At 31.9% G+C, this 23,329-nt stretch overlaps 1 protein-coding gene across 1 annotated transcript in view; it reads left to right on the forward strand.

Annotated features, from left to right (window-relative positions):
- The first annotated feature begins 1,914 nt into the window (after positions 1 to 1,914).
- LOC111615884 (INO80 complex subunit D-like) overlaps positions 1,915 to 23,329 on the forward strand; it is a 52,085-nt gene continuing 30,670 nt past the window's right edge. The window contains exons 1-3 of the mRNA XM_023357326.1: positions 1,915 to 1,935; positions 3,227 to 3,492; positions 3,833 to 4,797. Coding sequence (XP_023213094.1) covers positions 3,272 to 3,492; positions 3,833 to 4,797 — 1,186 coding nt within the window. The 5' untranslated portion in view covers positions 1,915 to 1,935; positions 3,227 to 3,271. The remainder of the gene's footprint in view (positions 1,936 to 3,226; positions 3,493 to 3,832; positions 4,798 to 23,329) is intronic.

Below are 23,329 nucleotides of genomic sequence, written 5' to 3' on the forward strand. Positions count from 1 at the left end.
TAATTTTTTTCAGGTTTGTTTTAGTATTTATTATTGTTCTTATAAATTAGTTTTGAATCAGTCCAGTGAAAGACAGAAAGATTTATTCCATGCTATTAAGGAATTTTTGTACTAAATGACAAGTTCAGGGAATTATAGATTTATGCCTGTGGTGGATTGTATATTTTTAATACTTAAATATTGGAGATTCCTTGCCAGTGATTCTTGTATGATTTCCTGTAGCATAATGGAGATTAGTATGACAAAAACTGTTTTGCTGTCAGTTTTGCTGAATTTTTGATACTTAGACATTTTTTCCAATTTTGTTTTTTCAGAATTCTTAGATAATAGAATTGCAATATCAATGACAGATGTAGTTTTAGAAGTTTTTTAACATAATTTGAGGTGTAATTTTTACAGTTCTATCAGTTAGAACAAGTATATCCCAATAAAGTATAAATCAATAATTGTTTTAATACTGGTGGAGGATGGAATTTATAATAAAGAGCTAATGAGAAAGGAAAATTTAAGTTTTAGTAACTTGATCCTGAATACTAATCATGACGTTTTTGTCTCAGGAAATATATTTTCAGATTTTAGCCAGATGAAATATAATTTTTCATTGACTTTGTCACCTGTTAAAATAGTAGGTATTTTCCATGGATTGGTTTCTCCCAACAAAAAGCATTTACTTTTCTGACTGTTATAGAATATAACATACAGAAACTATGGTGATTGACCTTCTCAGTTGTTTTGCATTTCTTGATGATGTGTCAACACTTCAGGAGCTAGTTTTCTGGCTCCTGGAGTGTTGACATAATTTTAAAATGATTTTTTTTTATGTTTTTATTAAAAAAAATTTCTTATAAAATTGTGTGTTTGTATGTTGGCATCTATTTTGAATTATATCTCTGGACTAGATGAACCTAAAATTTTGAAAACTTTGCAACTTGACAGGATTATTTCTATAGTATGGTCTGTTGATGCTATTAAAGTGTTTTTGTTGACTAAACATCAAAGGAATTGGAGATAGGAGGTAGTCATGTGTCATATCTTGAGTGGAGTCAGATTTAATGAAAATTTTACTCATTATTGGCATTCACATTTTTTAAGAACTCATCTCTAATCTTAAAATATAGACTTTTGTCTTTTTATAATAATTAATAATATAAAAATTATTTTTTAATAAAATCCACAACAGATAGCACTATACATAATTTTAACTTTGAGTCCTCTCTTGCTGTTTTCTAAATTTAAATTTCTTTATTTAATCCTTTATTATTAATTAAATTATATAACTAAATTTAATATAACTAAAAATTATTAGATTTTCTTCTTGATTCCTTAACACATTAAGAGCACCTTTTAATGTATAGCATGTGCTGCTGCAACACATGCTATACATTAAAATCTGTGCTCTGTTATTTCAGAGCAATAGGCTAGCTATAAACATATATATACATAATGGAAATAGTTAGAGCATGGCCTGTGGGAATGGAAATTGCATTGGTCCAGTAAAATTTTTTTTATGATAGAATGCGAATAGAAATTTCATTTTTTTAGTTATAAAGTATTCAAAATGTGCCTTTTCTAATGTTTTACTTGCACAATGAACATGAATAAGTACAATATTGTGAAAATATAAAGCACAAAAACAAATGTTTGAGAAACAGTTTTTATTTTCTTTTAGTGAACAATGTATAATGTTAAAAATGAAATTATTAATAAAATTAAATTTTATGGGAGTCCTAATATAATAATAATTAACAATCCAATAATTTACGAATAATAATAATCATTATTATTATTAATATTATTGTGTTTGTAAATTATTGGATTGTTCAGAAAGTTCATAGTGAAATTTGACAAAATTCAAAGCAGTACGTTGTACTGAATTAGTATTTTATTAAATAATGTGTACACCATTTGTTTCAATGACTTTTCACTATCTATTAGGTAGCTTCATTGATCCCTTTTTGAAAAATTTTATATTATTTTTTAGCAACAAATTCTTTGGAGTGGTTTTTACTGCCTGTAATGTACTTAATTATTTTCAAGAAGTTTGTAAAGACTGAAACAAATTATAGTCAGATGATTCTATGTCCAGTGAATAGAATGGATGGAGTAAAACCTTCCAACCAAAGTCAAGTAGCTTTTGCCCACTCTTTGTTGGCATGTGCAATCTAGCATTGTCCTGTTGCTGTTGATAAAGACATATTTCCTGTTGATCAATTCCAGCCATTTTTGTTTAATTACATCATTTAATTGATGTAACTGGGAGCAACATTTATCTGAATTAAATGTTTCATTGTTTTTCAGAAGTTCTTAATTAAATTAATAAATCTTTTGCAATCCCACAAAATATACTGCATAACTTCCTTTGGATGTAATCTGACTTTTGGAGTGGAGTAGTAGCTTCTCTCACTCTCCTGAAGATCTTTTTTTCACTTGACATTTTTGTCTCTTACAAGCGACACTTTAAAAATGGCTCATTTTTGTTATGTTTTAAGAGCAAATTCCTTACTGAGACATAGTCCATCAAATGTTTTTCTGTTAAGTCATTCAGCACCCATACATCATAGCAACTAATGTAACCAAGATATATCCAAAGATATTACCAAAATGTTCACATATGGTACTATTTGATATTTTTAGAATTTTGGCAATCTCTTGATTACTGTAACATGCATTATCATCAACTAATGTCTTTATCTGATATCAATAGCAGATGATATATCAGAGTACTACACATCTTCCAGAGAAAAATTACCAGTTCAGAAATGAGAAAAACCACTTATATACAGTACCACACTTGCATCAGTAGCATATATCTTTTTTGGATCTGTGCAGCATTTTTACACTTGCAATAAGGGAAAAGCATGTTGGAAATGCACTTTCTTGTTTTCCATCTTTTTACTGTTGTTAAACAAACACAACTTGACCAATTTCTATTCTTTTTCTTTCAAATGATGCTTAACAATGACACTTACATGTTACACATGGATGCAAGAACAATAAAACATATGAACATCAGTCAAGACTGTTAATAGTGCATATTTGTCAAAAACACTACAGACTTTTTAAACAACCCAATATTTTAAAAATAATTAATTAATTAATGGTCTTCAATAAATTTAAATAGTTTTAAGTTTCAAATATAAATTTATTGAAATTATTTGAAATAAATTCTGTTAAATAAATTTATAATGTTATATAAAAATTTTCAAATGTTTATTCTTATTTTTAGATATGAATTGTGAAGGAAAAAATAGTATATGACCAGTTTGTATCAATGATGTTTGAGGGGAAACATATTCATTTTTCTCCAGTGGATAATAAGCCCCTCTGTTCATACAGTGTAAAGTTGTGTAAACAACGTCGATTAAATGGATATGCATTTTGCATTCGACATATTTTGGAAGATAAATCTGCTCCCTTTAAACAGTGTGCTCATGTTGCTCGTTACAATAATCAAAAATGCACAAATCCAATTCCATCTAATGAAGATAGAGAGTAAGTATATAAGATATTTAACTACATATTTGTTTGAATGTTAAACTTGTAAATATTTTTAAATAATATAATTTATATTATTTAGTATTTATACAGAGCACATACCCTTTATTAAAAGTTAAATTTAAAATTACATTCTTTTCTGTCATACTAACTGATAAAACCTTAGTAACAAAGGCAAAAGTACTTCTATATATGTGTTTTAACTTTTTTATTATTGAAATTATTTAAAATTTCTCAAATTGACCATATCAATATTATTTAATATTTTATAAAATAATGATTTATGATGTGATTAATCATTTTTATTGATTGTAATTTCTTATAAATTGTTTTAAAGGTTCTGCAATAGTCACATGCAAGTTGCTGGAATGCTTCCAAAAAAGGAGCGTAAAAACAAAAAAGAGAAAGAAAGAGATTTATTTATACCTTCAGATGGGAGGTTAAAATTTGCTGATAAGTTAAGAGCTCTTTTAAAGAAAGAAAATAGCATTACAAATACTGAAGAAACTTTCAATGATGATCCGTATGCATTTCCTGATCCTGTTACTGAAAATGGTAATAATAATGGTGGAACAGGATTATCAGTGGCTCGAACACCTTGGAATTGTACACAAAAGATTTTGGATAGTGCAAATTCAGAAAATATAATAAAAAATGAAGTAACTCAGTCTAAGAACAATGTTTCAGCTGAATGCAGATCGAAATCTCATACACCTAAATTATCAAAAACAATGAATAGATTACAGGCTAAAATTGCAGAAAATAAACTGCTTGATAAATTGAAAAAATCTCAGGAGTCTAGTCATCAGAACAATACTGTAGCAACAGTGGGAGGTAATTCAATAAATATTAAGTCTGAACCTCTATCACCAGCAGCAGCTTTCACTGTACAAAGTAGTAGTCCAAAAACAAACCCTGTTTGTGGAAGGAATAAACTATTAAATAAATTACTTGGTAATAGTAAAAGTAACTGTTCTACAAATACAAGTAATTCAGATCTTCACAGTGTAATTCCAGTAGATAATGCATCAGACACATCAAATATAAGTTTTTTATTGTCATCAGCAATGCACAAAACATCAAACTTAAAATCTCAGGTCACATCAAACCATCAAATATCTAAATTTGTAACTTCAGATAGGTGTTCAAATAATTCTAATTCAATAACTGGAATGGTTATGGTGAAACCACGAAAAAGCAAGGTCACAGAAATTACTTCCATTAAAGTTCCTCCAGTTCTTCAAAGAATAGAAGAGTTTTGGCAAAGTGAAAAGAAATGTTGTAAAGACTTATATCCTTTAGGTAAATATTATTTTAACTATTTATTATTTCTATTTATACTATTATTAGTTATGTAAATTCAATGCAAACAACTTGATGTTTAATGAATTAAAGTTTCAACTTTCTTATTACTAAAAATGTTCTGTATTTTTATGTTTAAAATTCATGTATTATCTGTGCTTAAAAGACAATTTGAAAAGGATGCAGGTTTTTCTGTGGAGCTGATTAAGTTGAATTTAAATTGCAGTTATGAACTTGTGCTTATGGAGTAATGATTGCTTCCATAGTATGAGATATACAGTAGGGAGTTATGCATAGGTTTTATTTTTGTTCTAGCAATTTTCTACAAGTTACATACATCATTGCAAGTTATGTGCATGAGAATACAGTGAATTTTCATTACGTAAAAATCAGTTCTGTATTATGATCATCAGGAAAATCTATCATTCTATATCAATGTTGTGTGTCTTATATTGATTAAAAACATTTTAATTGATCTAACTATTATTTCTAAACATAAAATTAAATATTACTGAAGTAAACATTCTCAAAGGAATAAAAAGTTTTTCTAAAGTTTGTCTTCCTTTTACTGATGGCATAATAAGTCTAGCAAAAAAGAAAAGCCACCTTAGTGCTCGTATAATTGAAGTAAACTAGTTTTATTTATTTGTAAAGATGGAAATTTATTGCTAACTGATAGACTGAGTTAGCTTAAATGGCAAAATAGATTTGATTTCTCAAAAGTTAGTACCATAATTTTATACAGATAACTCATCATGGTGTATATCCTACAGAAAATTGCTGGAATGGAAACAAAAGTCTTTGCATAGCCCACCCCATTGTACATCTTGCACCTCTGGAGCAGCCATTGAAAGCATCACTTACTAGTATACTGTTTAGAAGATAATGCTTCAAACATTAAAATTGTTTGTCTAAGATTCTTCATTGTAAATCTAAATATATAAAACTAGCAGACCCCGCCACGTATTTGTTGTGGCTCAAAATGTATCTATTATAAATGTATAACACTTCCCCTGTGGGGGGGTAATTTTTCGAAAAATCCCTTCTTAGTGTACATTCTCTTGATGTACCCTATTAAAACGCAATCAAAAATGCAAAAACCCGCATCTAAAATAGTATAAATAGAAGTGGAGTTCTTTACAGTAAGTCTTAATCCTGTCCATCTCCCCCAGTGGGGGAAATTTTGACACATATATTATATAAAAACATGTGCGTATTCGAATGCAGCGTTGTGTGAAAATTTCAAAGGAATCGATAGGAACAAACGAACATTACATTTTTATTTATATAGATAGATAGAAGATGATCTGCTTTAGTTCATCCTCACAGGAAAGCATAATGCTTCACAGAAAAGCAAACTTAGGTCGTTGTACTCGTAGCGCCATCTGTTGGACATAAAAGCCTTAATCCTAGATGATATCTTTTAATTTATATGAATGTTAACAGAATAATATACAGCCTATGCCCAACCTGAAGTTCCATGCTAAATACTGATGAAAGAATTTTTGAAATTGGATGAGTAATTTCGGAGATTACCCGCTACATCCAAACTTACAAGCATTATCTCTTTATAATATTAGTATAGATTACTTGTCCTGACTGACTGACTGAGTCACTGATTCATCATTGCCCAGAGCAAACTGCTTAAACCTAAAGAGGTGAAATTTGGTACACAGTTAGGGTACATCATGGAAACGCACACTAAGAAGGGATTTTTCGAAATTCCCACGTGGAGGGAAGAGGGAGAGCATTAAGCCTTCACCTGAAGAACAGCTTCTACTGTACTATTTTAGATGCAATTTTTTGTTTTTAACTGTGTTTTAGTAGGGTACGCGATGGGAATGCACACTAGGAAGGGATTTTTTGAAATTCCTCAGCGGGGAGGAGGGAGAGGATAAACCTCTCCCTCCTCCCCGCTGCTAAGGCTTAACGTGAAGAACAGCTTTTACTGTACTATTTTATACGTGATTTTTTGTTTTCAACTACGTTTAGTCTTCATTGAGTACTTAGGTGTATTAAATTGATAACATTTCAGACATTGTTATAAATATTTTTCATATATTTTGATTTTTTAACCAAATGTTCAAACCATTTTAAATTTGAATTTGTTATTGCATATTGGTTCGATTATAGAATGATTGTAAATGTTCCAAAAAATCAATCAAATTGAAAACATTTCATTTGATTTGCAGCGGTAGGTGTTATATAACAATTACTATGGTTGTTGAAATATTGAATATAAATGGGGTTTGCTTGCAAAACCACCGCAGGCGAAGTCGCAGGTAACAACTAGTTTAATTATAAAATAAGTGAAACAAAAACACAGAATACTGAGAGGAAATCTCCTAAATTTCATCTATCAAAAATACAAATAACATTTTTATTGTCATATTTTTTATCACATAAAAGCAATGAAATATAATAATAAGCCACAAGCATTGATAATAGCACACATACAACAAGTACAAGTAATGATACTACAGGCATTTCCTCATCTATCACTGATAACATAGACATAGAATTAGTTAATACGCTCTCACTTATATTTCAGGAAACACTCATTAAATATACTGGTACAGATCCCACACAAAGACCACGAATAACAAAAATCAACACGTCAAAGAAAGTAGGAAAAATGTTAAATTATGTAAACACTCACTTACTACCAAACTACATTCATTCAATTTCTACACTCTCAGACATTCATACATTAGTTTATGCTGGGGCAGTCACAGTAGTAACACACCATGGACTGAAAATACACTCACAGACAGACACACACAAAACACAATCCTATCACAAGCCTGCCTGGCAGAGAAGAATAGAAACACAAATAAATGACATTAGACAGCAATTAGGCAGGCTGACACAATACACTAAAAACAACATAACACCCAAATTAAAGAAACAACTCAAAAACATTTTCAAGAAAATCAAAACACACACAAAACACGAACATCACAACACACACATTACAGAATACATCGATACACTAAAACAAAAACTCGCAGCCAAAGCACGTAGACTCAAACGATACAAAACATGTACACTACGAAAACAACAAAATAAATTATTCACAAACAATGAAAAACTTTTCTACAGACAAATCAGTACCAAAACAAACACTGATACACAGCACAGTGGCACACCAACAGAAGAAGAACTCACAACTTATTGGTCTTCTCTTTGGTCCAATGCTGTTACACACAATGCTGATGCAGGCTGGATCGAGGAGGAGAACAGAAACTTGCACAACATACCAACTATGCCCTGTGCTGAAATAAACGTACACGACATTCGCTACGCTGTTAACAGAACACACAACTGGAAGACACCTGGTGTAGACAACATTCACAATTTCTGGTACAAAAAGTTTACATCACTGCACCAGGAACTAGCTAAACATCTAACACACATCATCATCAATCCACAAGACATGCCAAAATTTCTTACTCAGGGCATCACCTACATGAAACCTAAAAACAACAAAACCACAGACCCCACACAATACAGACCAATTACATGTCTTCCAACACTCTACAAATTATTGACATCCTGTATCACAAACAAAATATACAAACATGTTGAAGAACACGACATTCTTACAGAACAACAAAAAGGTTGCCGTAGAAATCACAGGGGATGCAAAGAACAGTTACTCATAGATTCAGTCATTCTACGGCAAGCACACAAACAACACAGAAACATACACATGGCATATATAGACTACAGAAAAGCATTCGACAGTGTTCCACACAGTTGGCTGCTACATATTCTACACATGTACAAAATACATCCATCACTCATTGCATTCTTCGAAAACACTATGCAGCACTGGAGAACAACACTACATCTCAGGGTTAGTAACACTTCCATACAAACAAACGAAATATTCATTAGGCGAGGAATTTTTCAAGGAGATTCCTTGAGTCCTCTCTGGTTCTGCCTAGCCCTGAATCCATTATCCAACATGTTAAACAACACGCAATATGGCTACAATATCAGACATGAAAAAACAACACAGTTTACACTGTCACATCTCATGTACATGGACGACATAAAACTTTATGCATCCACACAAAAACAACTTCATCAACTCCTACAAATCACACATTCATACACTAAGGACATACAAATGGAGTTTGGCCTAGACAAATGCAAAAAACTTCACATAGAAAAAGGAATCCTGAAGAAAGAAGATTTTGCACTTGGAAATGGAGACGTTATTGAATCCATGGAAGAGGGCGAGTTCTACAAGTACTTAGGATTCCAACAGGCCAAACTAACAGAACATACACAAATAAAGCAACGATTAATTAAAGAATACCAAAGTAGGTTAAACGCTATACTTAGAACACAGTTAAATGCAAAACACACAGTTAAAGCAATAAACACATATGTCATCCCAGTACTCACATACTCTTTTGGAGTTATACATTGGACTCACACAGATCTCGAGCAACTCCAAAGGAAAACAAGAACAACACTTACTAAGCATAAACAACATCATCCTAAATCCGCCACAGAAAGATTAACCCTTCCACGTAAAGAAGGCGGACGTGGCCTGATTGACATAGTTAACCTTCACTACAAACAAATACAGTCACTGCGAGAGTTTTTCTACAAGAAACAAGAAACATCACAGTTACATAAAGCAGTAACTCTAGCAGACTCAAATAACACACCATTAAACTTACACTCACAACATACAGACATGACACAACATATAAAAAGCATAGACAACATTAAGCAATCATGGGCTCAAAAGGCTCTCCATGGCAGGCATCCTTACGACCTGGCCCAGGATTTTGTTGACAAAACTGCGTCAAACAGCTGGTTAGATCGGGGATGCCTCTTTGGGGAGACGGAAGGATTCATGATTGCCATACAGGATCAGGTCATAAATACTAAAAACTACAGAAAACACATACTCAAAGATACAACACTCACAAATGACACATGCAGAAAATGTCACATCATGCCAGAAACTATACAACACATCACTTCTGGTTGCAAGCTCTTGGCACAGACAGATTACTTACATAGACACAATCAAGTAGCAAATATAATACACCAAGAGCTTGCAAAGAAACACAAATTGGCAGACATCCACGAACCATACTACAAGTATATTCCACAGACAGTATTGGAAAATAACACGCACAAAATGTATTACGACAGAGCCATAATCACAGATAAAACAATTTACCACAACAGACCAGACATCACACTCATTGACAAACACAATAAAATCACATACATTATAGACATAGCCATTCCAAACACTCACAATGTACAAAACACATGCACTGAAAAAATTAGCAAGTACACAGAACTTGCCCAGGAAATAAGGCATCTGTGGAGGATGGATAGGGTGCTTATTGTACCTGTTGTTCTCTCCTGTACAGGTGTGATACCACACACACTACACAAAAGCCTGGGAACATTAGAATTGAATAGAAATACATACATCATACTACAGAAGGCCACTATATTGAATACATGTCATATTGTTAGGAAATCCCTGAATACAGACACTAACAAACTTATTTAATTTTAGTTTTATTTTGGTTGCTATGCCTTGACTCTGGTCCGGCATAGTACACAGCCACCAGTGTGAAACGAGTATAACTCACTAAACACAATAATAATAATAATATCTCAGTATTGACGTATTTATGTTCAGTAATACATCAGAGAACACAGAACAATAACAATTCCAAAGGAAATTGCAAACATCAACAAAACATAAACAAACACTACTGTGAGTTGTCCAAAGAAAGGCCAACACTTCCTTGTAAAGAAGGAACCTGTTTACAAGGAAATGACCTCACAGATATTTCAAACCTTCACTTCAAAAAAATACATGCTGTGAGTTTTCCTGTAGAAAACAAGAAGTATCATATTTACACATAGCTGTAATTTTTGCAGATTTTTGTACTGTTAGCAGTGAACCATTAAAATTACACAACACTGACCTGGATCTAATACAGTACGTAAAATGCACAGACATTCTCAGACAGTCTTAGATTAAAAAGGAGCTTCTTGATGGGCATCCCAATGATCTCAGCCAGGATTACATTGACAGAACTGTGTCAAACTGTTGGCTGACTCATGGGTGCCCCTTTGGAGAGATGGAAGGTTTATGATTGCCATACAAGACCAGGTCATAATTACAAGAAACCACAGAAAACATATCTTAAAAAGCACACAATCACAGATGGCACTTGCAGGAAATGCATGAGACTATAGAACACATTATGTTTGGTTGCAAAGTTTTAATGTGAACAACTTACATTGACATAACCAAATAGCTTATATTGTACATTGTGAGTTTCATACAAATACAAACTATTTCACATTCAGCAACCATACCACAGTGCTTAGGTCATTCAGAAAGTAAAGACTGTGTCACACTGCTACAAAATAGTTCTTTTCTTTGATTTGCATCATATCCTCACAAATTTCTTACTACAGTATACTTTTTATAATCATTGTTCTGTTTAATAGTTTATGCCTGTTTTATCTTTTCCTTTTTTCAGTAATGAAAAAAGAATACGTATTTATTAGAACAAATTTATAAAAATTTGGGCATGACTGTTATCCTCGTTGGGTCAGCTTTAATGTTCAGTTAATTTTGATAGTTTATAGTCTGTAACTTTCAGAAATCCTGAGAATAATACTGTACATTCATTTTTAAACAAGTTGGAAATTTTCAAATTTTAAGTTTGAGTGAAGTGAGAGAAACTTTCAATTTGACATGTTATAAGAGTTTAAAGGAATTTTCATTAAATTATGTTGTAAAATACACAGCATCTATTGTTGAAATTTAGTCAAATAAATAAATTGAATTTACTAATTTTATCCTTAAAATAATTTCTTAAATTTACAAATTTGATTTCTTAATTAAATAATAATAATTAATATTTAAGTAAAGTTTAGTGTAATAAACTGCTGGATTTTGGTTTTGGATTTTTGAGCATATTTAAGAAGACATCAATTAAAGGAGGTAGCTAACTAATATTAATTTTTCAACCTATTTTATTCCTTACCTCCAAGATTTCAATATAAGTAGTGATAATGAACTAATCTAAAAATGAAAACAAAATTTAAAAATAAAAAATTTAATTTGGTCATTTAATAGTATGATTTATTGTTTTTAAAATTAATTTTTTCATTAGGATTACAAAATTATCATCATAAATATAATGTTGTGTAGGCCTAAATATTAGTTGATGATTTTTCCCAGTTTTAAGAAGACAAAAGAAATCGTCTCTTGTCCTATATTTGAGGTTGATTATAATTTTCTTCAATTTTAATGTTGAACAAAGTTAAACTGATTCTAAAATTTGGTGCATTGATTTTTTAGCAGTGCTAAACCAGCGAAATTGTGACCTGTCATGTTGCAACCCATAAACTATGTGCTGGAATTAAGTATATTGACACTATTGTTAACATAGATTAGTCAATTTTTTTGACACAATCAACTAAATGAAGCTAATTGATTCTGTTGAATACAATAAAAATGGTCAGTTCTGGTAACTTTTTTATTTTAGGAATCTCTACTATTCTGTTTATTACTGTACAGATTACTGGAAGTCTCTAATTGAGTGATCATCAGAAAGTGGGGAAAGGATGCTGAAAATTTATAGAAAAATTTATTCTGTTGTAAATGTAACTCTGTTGGAATTATAAATTTATGTATTCAATGTGATCACATGTTTTAGACTTTATGAAAAAGCTTTATAAAAGTTATTTTAGACAGTTATAAAAGAAAGTAAGAAACACAGTTTTGGTTTTGTTTTCAATAGTCACAAAACTGCAAGTACACTTTCTGCAATACACATGAAATATGCAAGAAAGCCTACTTCCCTTGATGTGATGTATATGCTTGTCAGACTACTAAACTGGTTCATATGGCATTGTCTTGATTTTGCTATAAAACTTTTGTTAATTTCATTTTTGATATTGACAGAGAAGAAGATAAGTTACAATTTGTCACTTATAAGTTAGGTGGCCAATGTGTATACTTCTTTCTATAAAATGAACTTTTTGAGCACAGTTTTCCAATCAATTACATATGACTTAAATGCAATTTGTAAAAATGACTAATAAAGCAATCAAAACTTCATTTGCACTGATTGGTTCCCAAATATTTCAGGTGGAGCATCAGCAAAGCCTCTTCTATGTGGCTTACAGAATTGTGTTTGTTCTCAAAATCTGTTTGATCGATTTTTATTAAACTTTGTTGTTTTCCATTCATTGCAATGAGGAATCCAAAACTGTAATAAAAAATGGGAATACATGACTTCATTTTCGAGATATAAGGTCATTTAATGAACATGTGCAGCAAACAATATCACACAAATCGTGTGAATTTATCTTGTGATGTTTCATGGTCACTAGCATGTCTATGGGCTTCACTATAGAATTGAGATCGTTCTCAAAATTTAATGGCTGATTTTGATAAAACTTTATCATATTCTATTTTTTTGGATGAGGAATCTAAAAACATAATGAGGGACCAATTAAATGTAAAAAAAATGACTCTGTGACTTTATTTTCGATTAGAGGGGTTAAAGTGACAATGTTTGTGCTCTCTGATGCAACTCAGTGCACCTAATAGAATTTAGGTCTACGGGTCAGAAATAAAAACAGCGTTGCGTGCACCTATTTTACTAGTGCAAAAAACAAACAAAACACAAGAACAAAGCAATCAATGATGATTTTTTTTTTTGATCACTCCTCTTGTGTTGGCCAGTGCAAGGATCATGTCTTCCATGCCTTTCTTGTGGATGGCAGGTACAATAATTATCTGTTCTATGCCTAACAAGTGCAGGGATCACTTTTTTCTTTCCAGCTCTGTCTCAATTTTATCATGATACAACAAAGTCACATGATGTCCTAGTTGTAAATACAAATTTTAAAAATTTTATTTTTTAACTAAAATAATTTTGAAAAGAAATAAATATAATTGATTGCAACTAATTTTCATAATTAGTTGCATAGATAAAAAAGTCATCACTGATTTGATTTATTGAACAGTTTGATGCTCTTCAAAGATTTTATAAGAATTATGATTCAAAGAAAGAAACTTCTTGCCTTCACCAAATCCAAGAGGCATTTATATTATTTCAAAAAATGCTTATAACTTATTGGATTTTTGAAATTATTTTTTTAAAAAATTAACCTCTTATTCACATTTCATATGATGAACACTTTATAGAAAACATTCATTAATCTTATTCAGTTGGTAATGTGCTCTAAGGCAGTGATTCCCAACTGGTTAGGTGTGCCTCTCTTGGGAGGTGTGGAACACTTTCAGGGGAGGAGCAAATCGATGCACGTAATGCTATTCGGTGTATCACTGACAAGTGAGTGTATGTAGATAAAAACGGACAAACACAATGCAATGGCCCTCCAAAAGCACATGATGTTTTTCCATCACTATCTTTTGTTTTCTTCACACAAGTAATGCTCATTGGGACTGTCACCATATATTTTACTTAATCTACTAACTAAACTGAACCAGTCATTTTGATATTTAGAATGGACTGCTACATGAAGAGAACTGAGTAGTGAGACTAAAGAGAACCGAGTAGTGAGACTAAAGAGAACCTAATAATAGTAGAAGGATGACACAAGTATAGCTCCTAATAAAGGAAAGAAAAAGTGCAGGTAATATGACCCAAGTTATAACAAGTTTGGATTTTTTTTGTTTTTGTAGCAAATCTCACCAATAACAGCCTTAAAAGCTTGTGAAGCTTAAAAGATATCTGCAAAACAGTGCATGAAAATTATGTATACAAGGATCATGAGTTTTTTGTTCAAAAACAGATGGAATTGAAATGGCAGAAGACTAATATCAAAAGAAGCCATGATATCACAGGAAGTGTTGAAAGCTTCTTATGTAGTGGTTATGAAAATTGCTAAATATTATTACTGAGAATTTGTTTCTTCTGGAAACTTTAGAAATGTGTCACATTATGAATGGAGAGGCAAGCTGCACAAGTATTACAAACTATTCCACAATAATAGTTTCATGGCAAATTGATGACTTGGCTATGGATTTGAAAATGCATTTAATTCAACAAGTAAAACAAAGTTAAATATTTACATTGCAACTCAATGAATCAACTGATATTTCATTACAGGCTCAGCTTATTTTTTATTTGAGATATGCCACAGAAGGAAATATAAGAGAAGAGTTACTATTTTGTAAAAAGATTCCAACAACAACTTCATGTGAAGACATATTCACTTACTTAATGAATTTGTCTGAGTTGAAAGATTGATTGTATAGGTTTATGCACCAATGGTGCTGCAACTATAGCAGGGAAGAATAGTGGCCTTGTAACTCAAGTAAAATCCATAGCTCCGGCAGTAAAATTATCTGTGCATAGGACTGACAGTTAGAACCAAACATTGATAATTTTCTGAAATTCAAAACAAGCTCAAATTTCACATTTATGTTTACAGTTTGCAAAAATATTTAAAACATTTTTTAATTTACATTATTATAACTTTATTCAGAAAGAATAAATTTCTAGTTGTACACTATGTACAGATATTACCCATTTTAATTGTGCAAAGTGGTGTAAGTAGATATATTTGTATTTTTAGTAGTGCAATCATATTTTTGCTTCATATTTTCAATCAAATTTTACTGGTATCATTTAATTTGTAATAAAAAATAAATAAATACTAATACAGAGCAATAAATAGTTACATGTATGGTGGAGGAAGGCAACATTGCATGTGAGCCTTTGATGGTTGAGGCATACTGTAGAAAAGATTGGGAATCATTGCTCTAAGGTATGAATACTTTAGTCAAGATTATGGGTCTTTTCTTATTAGTGAAGTTCTTTCAAGATAAAAGAAATTTTAGTACTAAATCAATTGATTTAGAGAAAATTAGAAAAAGAAAGTAGAATTTAGTCTTAATACTGAAAATGAAACAAAATCTTGGAATTAGTCTGAAAATAAACATTTCAAGATCTTGCTGTTTTTTTGTCATATCTGCCAAATATTTGTTGAATGTACTGCCATTTGAGAATAGTGTACTAGTTTAGATCTGTTTGATTCTATCAAAATACAATAAAATACTAAAATGCTATAAAGAAGTCCTTTTGTATTTTAATTTTGATTAAATGTATTTGGTATCATCATTAGATCGCATCACCAAAAAAATTCAACTAACAAAGAGAACAGCATTTTGAAAAATTGTTCTGTTCTTTATTCAAATTTTTCAAACAGAGTTCTATAGTTTTTCTATTTTTAGCAGCATATACAATCTATCAATATTTAATTATTAAATTATTTCAATAAATACAGTAATACCCCAAACTTACGCGATAGGTGGGACCGAGCGGTAACCGCATAAGTCAAATTCGCGTAAGTCGGGGTATAATTTCGCATATAAATACATACAAATAATTTTTAATTGGGGCCGGAGACTAAAGAAAACAATAATTTAGAAAAAAATGTTTAATAAAATCTTAGATAATACATATGTATAACAAATTAGGCCTATATTATTTTACAATTTTTCACATTTACTTGATTATTACGCCATAATTTTAACATTGTTTCCATCTCAGTGATAATACTGTGACGTTTACGAATGATGCTTGAATTTAAAGATTGAGCATTTTTCACAGCTTCGAGAATTTTTTCTTTGCCTTTTATAATTGTTCTGCCGACAATTCCAGTAGATCAAACTTCTTTGCCAATTCACAAAATTTCATTTTTGTATCGAAGTCTTTAATAATGGGTACGTTCGTAAAGTCAAACGAAACGTTAGTAACGAATCGTTCAAAAAGTCTAACGAAATAGGAATAACGATGACTTCATTCTCACTTAACTCGTTCGACTTTACGAACATATCCAATGTTAACTTTACATTCCAAAGATAAAGTTTTTCTTTTCTTGTTTGATGCGGAAGAATCAGTTCTACTTCGTTTGGATGACATAGTAGAATCTCTCGAGTCTCCGTAGATATAACAAACACAGAAATAAATAACACAAAATAAATTGTAGCTATGTGTGGATTCTGCGCAACACATCCGAACATGTAAGCTGAACAATAGTGTGGGGGGAGTGAGTAATCAAGGGTTGCGTGGCGCTCAAACAAAAGACGAATCAACGAGATTTGAAAATCGCGTAACTCCGGGTTCGCGTAAGTCGGGGTAGCATAAGTCAGGGTATTACTGTACATTTAAACATCTGTGAAGATATAGTCTTTGAATTTGAATTTCCTGCTCTAAAATGAGACTTTAACTGCTACACAAATTGCTCCAAAACCAGTTTTAGCATTTGCATTCCACAGACTTCTTTTCAGCCAACCTCTTATAAAAATGATGTCGTTTCCACCCTGATCTGTAGGGCTTCTTACTGCATTATATACCCAAAGAAGACATTGAATTAGCTTGCATTAAATCAACAGTTTTGAATGTTTGGTTACTTTGTTGACAAATATAACTTTATTTATTAAACATTAGATATTTTGGTCACTTTATCCTATTTCTTGTTTGGATATAAAATCAAAAGTGACATTTACTGAATTTTGTATTTCATACTTGGGACATGTATGTTTTAAATTAGCAAGAAATTTTAGAAAAATAGTTGTTTCAGCCATACATTCCCAACCAAATTTTAGGAGGTAACAAACAATAGGAACAACTTGTTTTATTGGAAAGATCTGGAATTTATAAAATCCCTATGTGAATTAACACTGGTAATACTAGTATATATATATATATATTTATTTATTTATTTATTTATTTATAAATGAGAATGTTTGTTTGTTTGCTATACACTCCTAGACTGCTTGACCAATTGCTACGAAACTGCAGTTACATTCAAATACTTCCAACTTAGATCATGTCATACATCTCACCCCAAATTATTGATTGGAATTCTACATATTGATTAATTTCTGTCTGAATTTGATTGCTAGCTTTACTTGTAGCCCTATCTATTGGGAAAAAAATTAACAAAATAATTAACTAAATATAATTCTTACAAAAAAGGATATCATTTTAAAAAATATATATGATATTCACTGAATTACTGCAACAATGATATAGTGCAAAATAGATGCACCACTATGCCATTATTGCGACAGGTAGCACATAGCATTTTGCCTGTGTGGAGTGTGGTAGTGTTTTGTCCCTGTACATCATACTTTTCTTGTTAGCAATAGAGTTGTGCTAGTTATGTATCTAATTCCATTCAGGGGAAAATTTTTGAATTGAAATAATGTGACTTATAGTACAAATTGGAAGTTTATATATAGTTAATCTGGTCCTCTTTCCCTTACAATTTCCATGTCTTGACATTCATCTATCTAACTTCATTCTTGAGATTAAGGAAGAACAGAGACAAATGGACGACATTGGGAATTTATAGGTCTATAATTTTTTAAAATTGCAGCTCAGTAATTTTTCTATAAATGCAATATTAATGAGAACATACTTATCATGTAGTTTATATAATCTGTTGTCAAAATTTAAACACTTTTGTTAGTCTTAACATCGATGAAAATTCAACACGAAGTAGGTTAATAGCGATATACTAATATACTAATTACATGGGATATACTAATATACTATACTATTAATGTATTTTTTTCATTCTTTTTGGTTATCTGATTTTTTCAGTTATCCGACCAACCCGAGTCCCCAATTGAGTCGGATAATTGATGCTCTACTGTATTTGATTTATAAAACTGCAAAGGTTATCTTATGTAATGGTTTATTTATCAAACTGAATGACCAATCTAATACATTTTTAAAATTCTATATTTCTCTACTGTACAAAATTTAAAGAATTTTTAAAATGTGTTAGAGTGGGCACTCGGTGTGATAAACTCTTACATAAGATAACCTTTGTAGTTGTGTGAATCAAATACTATAATATAATATAATATAATAGAAAGGTTAGAAGTATGTAATAATGTAATAAACTTAATGTTGTTATTTTTTGCCTGGGCAATGCTGGGCTTACCTGCTAGTATATTTTATATAGAAGCCACAACCAGAAAGATAACGACTTGCATAGATGAGCATTAAATGGACATTAAATACATCATTTTCATGATCAACGTATTAAATAAATACGAAGGAACCAGTCTTTGTGTTGCCAGCCATCCTGTACCTCAGTCTCCCTTTTTTACTTATATGCTGAGCCTTTAGAAAATTTAGGTACCTACTATCACTAGCTCCCCAGCCCATGTTGTGTAGGATATTTTGCAATGAAAGAGATGGGCATTACTCTTTTTGAGAAGTCTGGAGATTATGCTATACCTTTCCAAAATTCACTAACTGGATCATTTTATTATATACAGGTGCCACTACCAGAATGCTCCATATCCATCTAGTAAAGCATTGTGAAGATATTACACATGGGAGATGTTTAACAGAGCTAGCCAAAAAAGTGATGGAATATAACTTTGATTCTCTTCGGTCACAAGTTTTGCTGGTAAAATGCTATGGGGATTGGAGAATCTTGTTCATTTGGGAGTCTTTGTTTATTACTTCAATGTTCCCATGACTCTTCCACTCTTGATATTCCAGAGCTATGGGTTGCACTGTTCAACATGCTAATAGGTCATGCAGTTATGTGACAAGTGGGCTCCAGTGTTTACATTTTAAATTTTCTTTATATTCTTATCAGTTACTTCTGTGTGTATTAATTCTATTATTTTTGTTAGCCATTGCCATCATATATTGCATGTATTTTGTAACGGCATGTAATTTTGTATTTTAAAATTATGTTCCATGCTCATGTGCAAAGAGAAATTTTGAAGATGTTTTCTATCTCTGCATTTATAATGTTCTATCTATCATATTATTTGAAGAAGATGGTTATATACTGTCAAAAGTGCTCATACTTGTTAATTAAACACATAGATCAGTAAAGCCAACAGACAGTTTTTATATTTTCATTTATTTTTAGTAAGTGGCATTGCTTATTGTTTTTATCTAAAACAAAAAAAATTACCTTAGCTACTAAAGAATACAAAAACAACAAATAAATTAACTGCTATTTTATAGAGAAGAGATGTTAAGATACTGAATTCTGCTGATACAATCTGATACTGATAATTTTCCAAGCAATTCAATTCAATACTTGCTTCCATACTCTACAGGTGTCAGTAATAAGTGAAAGCTTGAAAGCACAGAAAATTCTCTTTGTTCTCTAACCATTTATAATCAAATACTGAATAAAGAAATAAAAGTTTACAAATCAATTTATGGATTCCTTTAAGATCTGGACCATAGGAAATTGTAATTGTCTAGTTTGTCTATTATCCCTGGTGCAGGAATTCTATGGAGAGGACAGATGCAATTGTGGGGGCCGAGGGGGGAGAAATAAAAAAGTCTTTCGACGAACGATAATAGTTGATACGTATCGTCATCGTCGCCCTTGCCGTTTGGATTGCCGAGCGGTAACAATCAACGCCATGTGGAAGCAGTTGAGTCAGAGATAGATGCTTCGTTTACAAACAACACAACTGTTTATTAAACACGAAAGAAGCTAACAAGATTACTGCGATCTTGGAAGTTCTGTGGCGGCTGCGGCCTCTGGGTCTTCCTCTCCTTTCCAAGATAGTCCCATTTTGAAGGAGTGTCCCTTGTTCGCGAAGGAACCATTCCATCACGTCTCGACGACTCCAGGACGATGCGGTCGACTTCCGTTGATGGAAAGTTGTCGATCCGAGGTCAGGAGATGGAGACGAAAATGGGTGCGAGACACACACACAACAACAGATCCGTCACTTGGAACTTTCGGGAGAAGAAGCCCTCGCGTCCTCGAATTTCCGGGGTTTTATCCGTTTTCTCTCAGATTCCCCTTTCCGATTGGTCTCTCCTCGTCACCTGATGACAATCCGAAACCTTTCGGGGGCGCGGGAGAGGTCAAAATCGAAGTTTAATTCGATCTCCCACCGGAAATGATCGACGGACTTACTTTCTTTTATTGTTTAAAAGTCGTTTTCATATAATAAAAATCTATTTCTAACTACTAAATATTTTTTCTCTAAAACAATTATTTTCCGCAAATTTTAGTGAGGGTTTGGACCTGTCCAGAGCCTCACACAATTCATAGACCTGAACTCTGCTGATGACATTGCATTGATATCAGAAATGCACCCAAAGATGCAGAGTATGACCACAAGCCTTGAACATGAGGCTGGAAGGGTGGGATTGCAGCTCAGCAGTGATAAAACAAAAATAATGTCTATAAATAGGCAAACAAAAAATGGCACACTTAAACTGGAACTATATAATCAACTGACACCTAAATTCAAATTCCAGCACATAATAAACAAAAATTTTAATGCTATCGGCCGTCTTTTAGAGGTCCTCATCAGGAATGAATGCACAAAAAACAGTTCTATCCTTTGAAAATTTCTAACTTTCAAACTTCTCTGCATTCCAATTTTTAAACATTTAAAAATGATGTTCGATAAAAAAATTGTTATGTTTACATTACATAAATTTTTTTTTTTGGATTCATTCCCGATGAGGGCCTCTAAAAGACAACCGAAAATGTTTGAACATTAAAATTTCTTTGTTTATTATGTGCTGGAATTTGCATTTAGGTGTCAGTTAGTTGATTATAAATAGGCAAACAAATATAAAAATCATAGTCAGGTGTCAAGGAATGGATGAAGTGGAAGAGTTCTGTTACCATGGTAGCATGTTATCACCAGATGAAGGTGTTGAAGTTGATATAAAATGTTAACTTGGTAAAGCATCAGCTGTCTTTCAGTGACTATTTTCAATCTGTTCCAAATGAGCAATCAGTATAGTGACTAAGATATGCCTCTACAACACCATTGTCATTTCAACTGCAATCTACATCTGTGAAACATGAAGATTACTCAGAAACTCAACATTTTCCATCACCACTGTCTTTGAAGGATTCTTAGAATTACATATCATGACTATATATATCACAAATGAGGAAGTCCTCAGAAGTGGTCTACACGAACTACAGGACATTTTTACAGAGCGCAGAATACATTTTGCAGTGTATGTACTTCATCTGCCAGATAAATGCTTACCAAAAATAGACTTAAAATGGAAAAATGGGGTGGAAAAATGAAACACGGTAGATCATGAACAACCTTGCACTCTACATAAGAAAAAGATCTAAAGATTAGCATTCCATGGGATGATGCTGAAACCATTGCAGTTGATTGCATTTGCCAGAGACAGCTGGTTGCCCAGCATGCCACTTGGCACAGAACCTAAGACTAAGTTGGTCTCTGCCTGACTCTAGCCCTGTCTTTGGAAAAAATTGAAAAAAACCATTGTTAGATCACCAACTGGCTTGAACTATTACCAAATTTATTAAAATTAAATAAATTTTCAGATTTTGCAACATTCTACACAGTTGCCTGTGTTCATTGCTAAAAATGTGTTCAGCCTCCCACAAAGCAGCATGCACCCCTTACCAAGTTGATGCTTGCCAAAAGCAACATTAAACACTAGCAATTGGTTGTTGATTCTCACCTTACCTATGGACTGGCCACATGGAGTTTTCCAGATTTTCTTCACATGTCTAATATCTAAATAGATGCTGGTTTCCATAGAAAGTTTTCCTGAGATGCATTCTTTGTTGGCAGATGGCCTGTATGTTAAGTTGTCATATTTCATCAAATCTAAACCAAAAGCAACCAAGCATTGGTTGGTTTTGCAACCAAAAGCATTGGTCGTGAATCATGTGCAGTGTTCTGTCTACCATGAATTATGTTTACAGGGTTAGGGTCTGTTTTAATAATTTTATTAATAATTACTAGTTAATATTTTTACTACTACAGTTAAATGAGATACAACATAACAGTAGTGGAGGAAATGATATTAGAAGAAATGAGGATAAATGGTTTATGGCATGGTGTGTCCATTGCCTTGTTTGATGCTAGTTAAGGCAAACAATGTGAAACATGCACACTGAAAAAATAAGGAAAAAGATTGATGTATTGATTTGTAAAACAAACCAATACAAACTTATCAGGAACATTTTGATATGCTGATATATTGGTATTGGATCAGTATTGGCTACATCTCTATTACTTGCAAAACCAGGAAATCATCTTCAATATCCTAAACTTAAAATCAAACAAAACAAAAGGAATAAAAACAGCCAAAAATCCAAATTCAACTGAGAAGTGAATTTATCAGAGAAATTAGTCAGTTACTCATAGTCATAAAATATACAATGATTTATGTTGCATGACTAATAAAGGACTGCAATCACTTAAGTCTGAAAAGAAACACACTCAATTATAATAGGTAGAAAACTATGATTAGTTTCACAGATCTCAGAACTTTTCACATTATTATTGTTTGTATTACCATAAGCTTTGGTATATAACCAATTTGGTATCTGTGAAAGATAATTTAAAGAGGATGTGGATTATATGCTGATTTCAAATTCCAATTGCAAATTAAAGTTGATCTACATTATATGGCCAGCTGGGGGCAGGCAACTGACCCATCAGACCAACAATTATATATTTACA

The sequence above is a fragment of the Centruroides sculpturatus genome, unplaced genomic scaffold (genome assembly GCF_000671375.1).
Source record: "Centruroides sculpturatus isolate CEXI.00-Female unplaced genomic scaffold, Cexi_2.0 scaffold2197, whole genome shotgun sequence".
NCBI classification, from domain to species: domain Eukaryota; kingdom Metazoa; phylum Arthropoda; class Arachnida; order Scorpiones; family Buthidae; genus Centruroides; species Centruroides sculpturatus.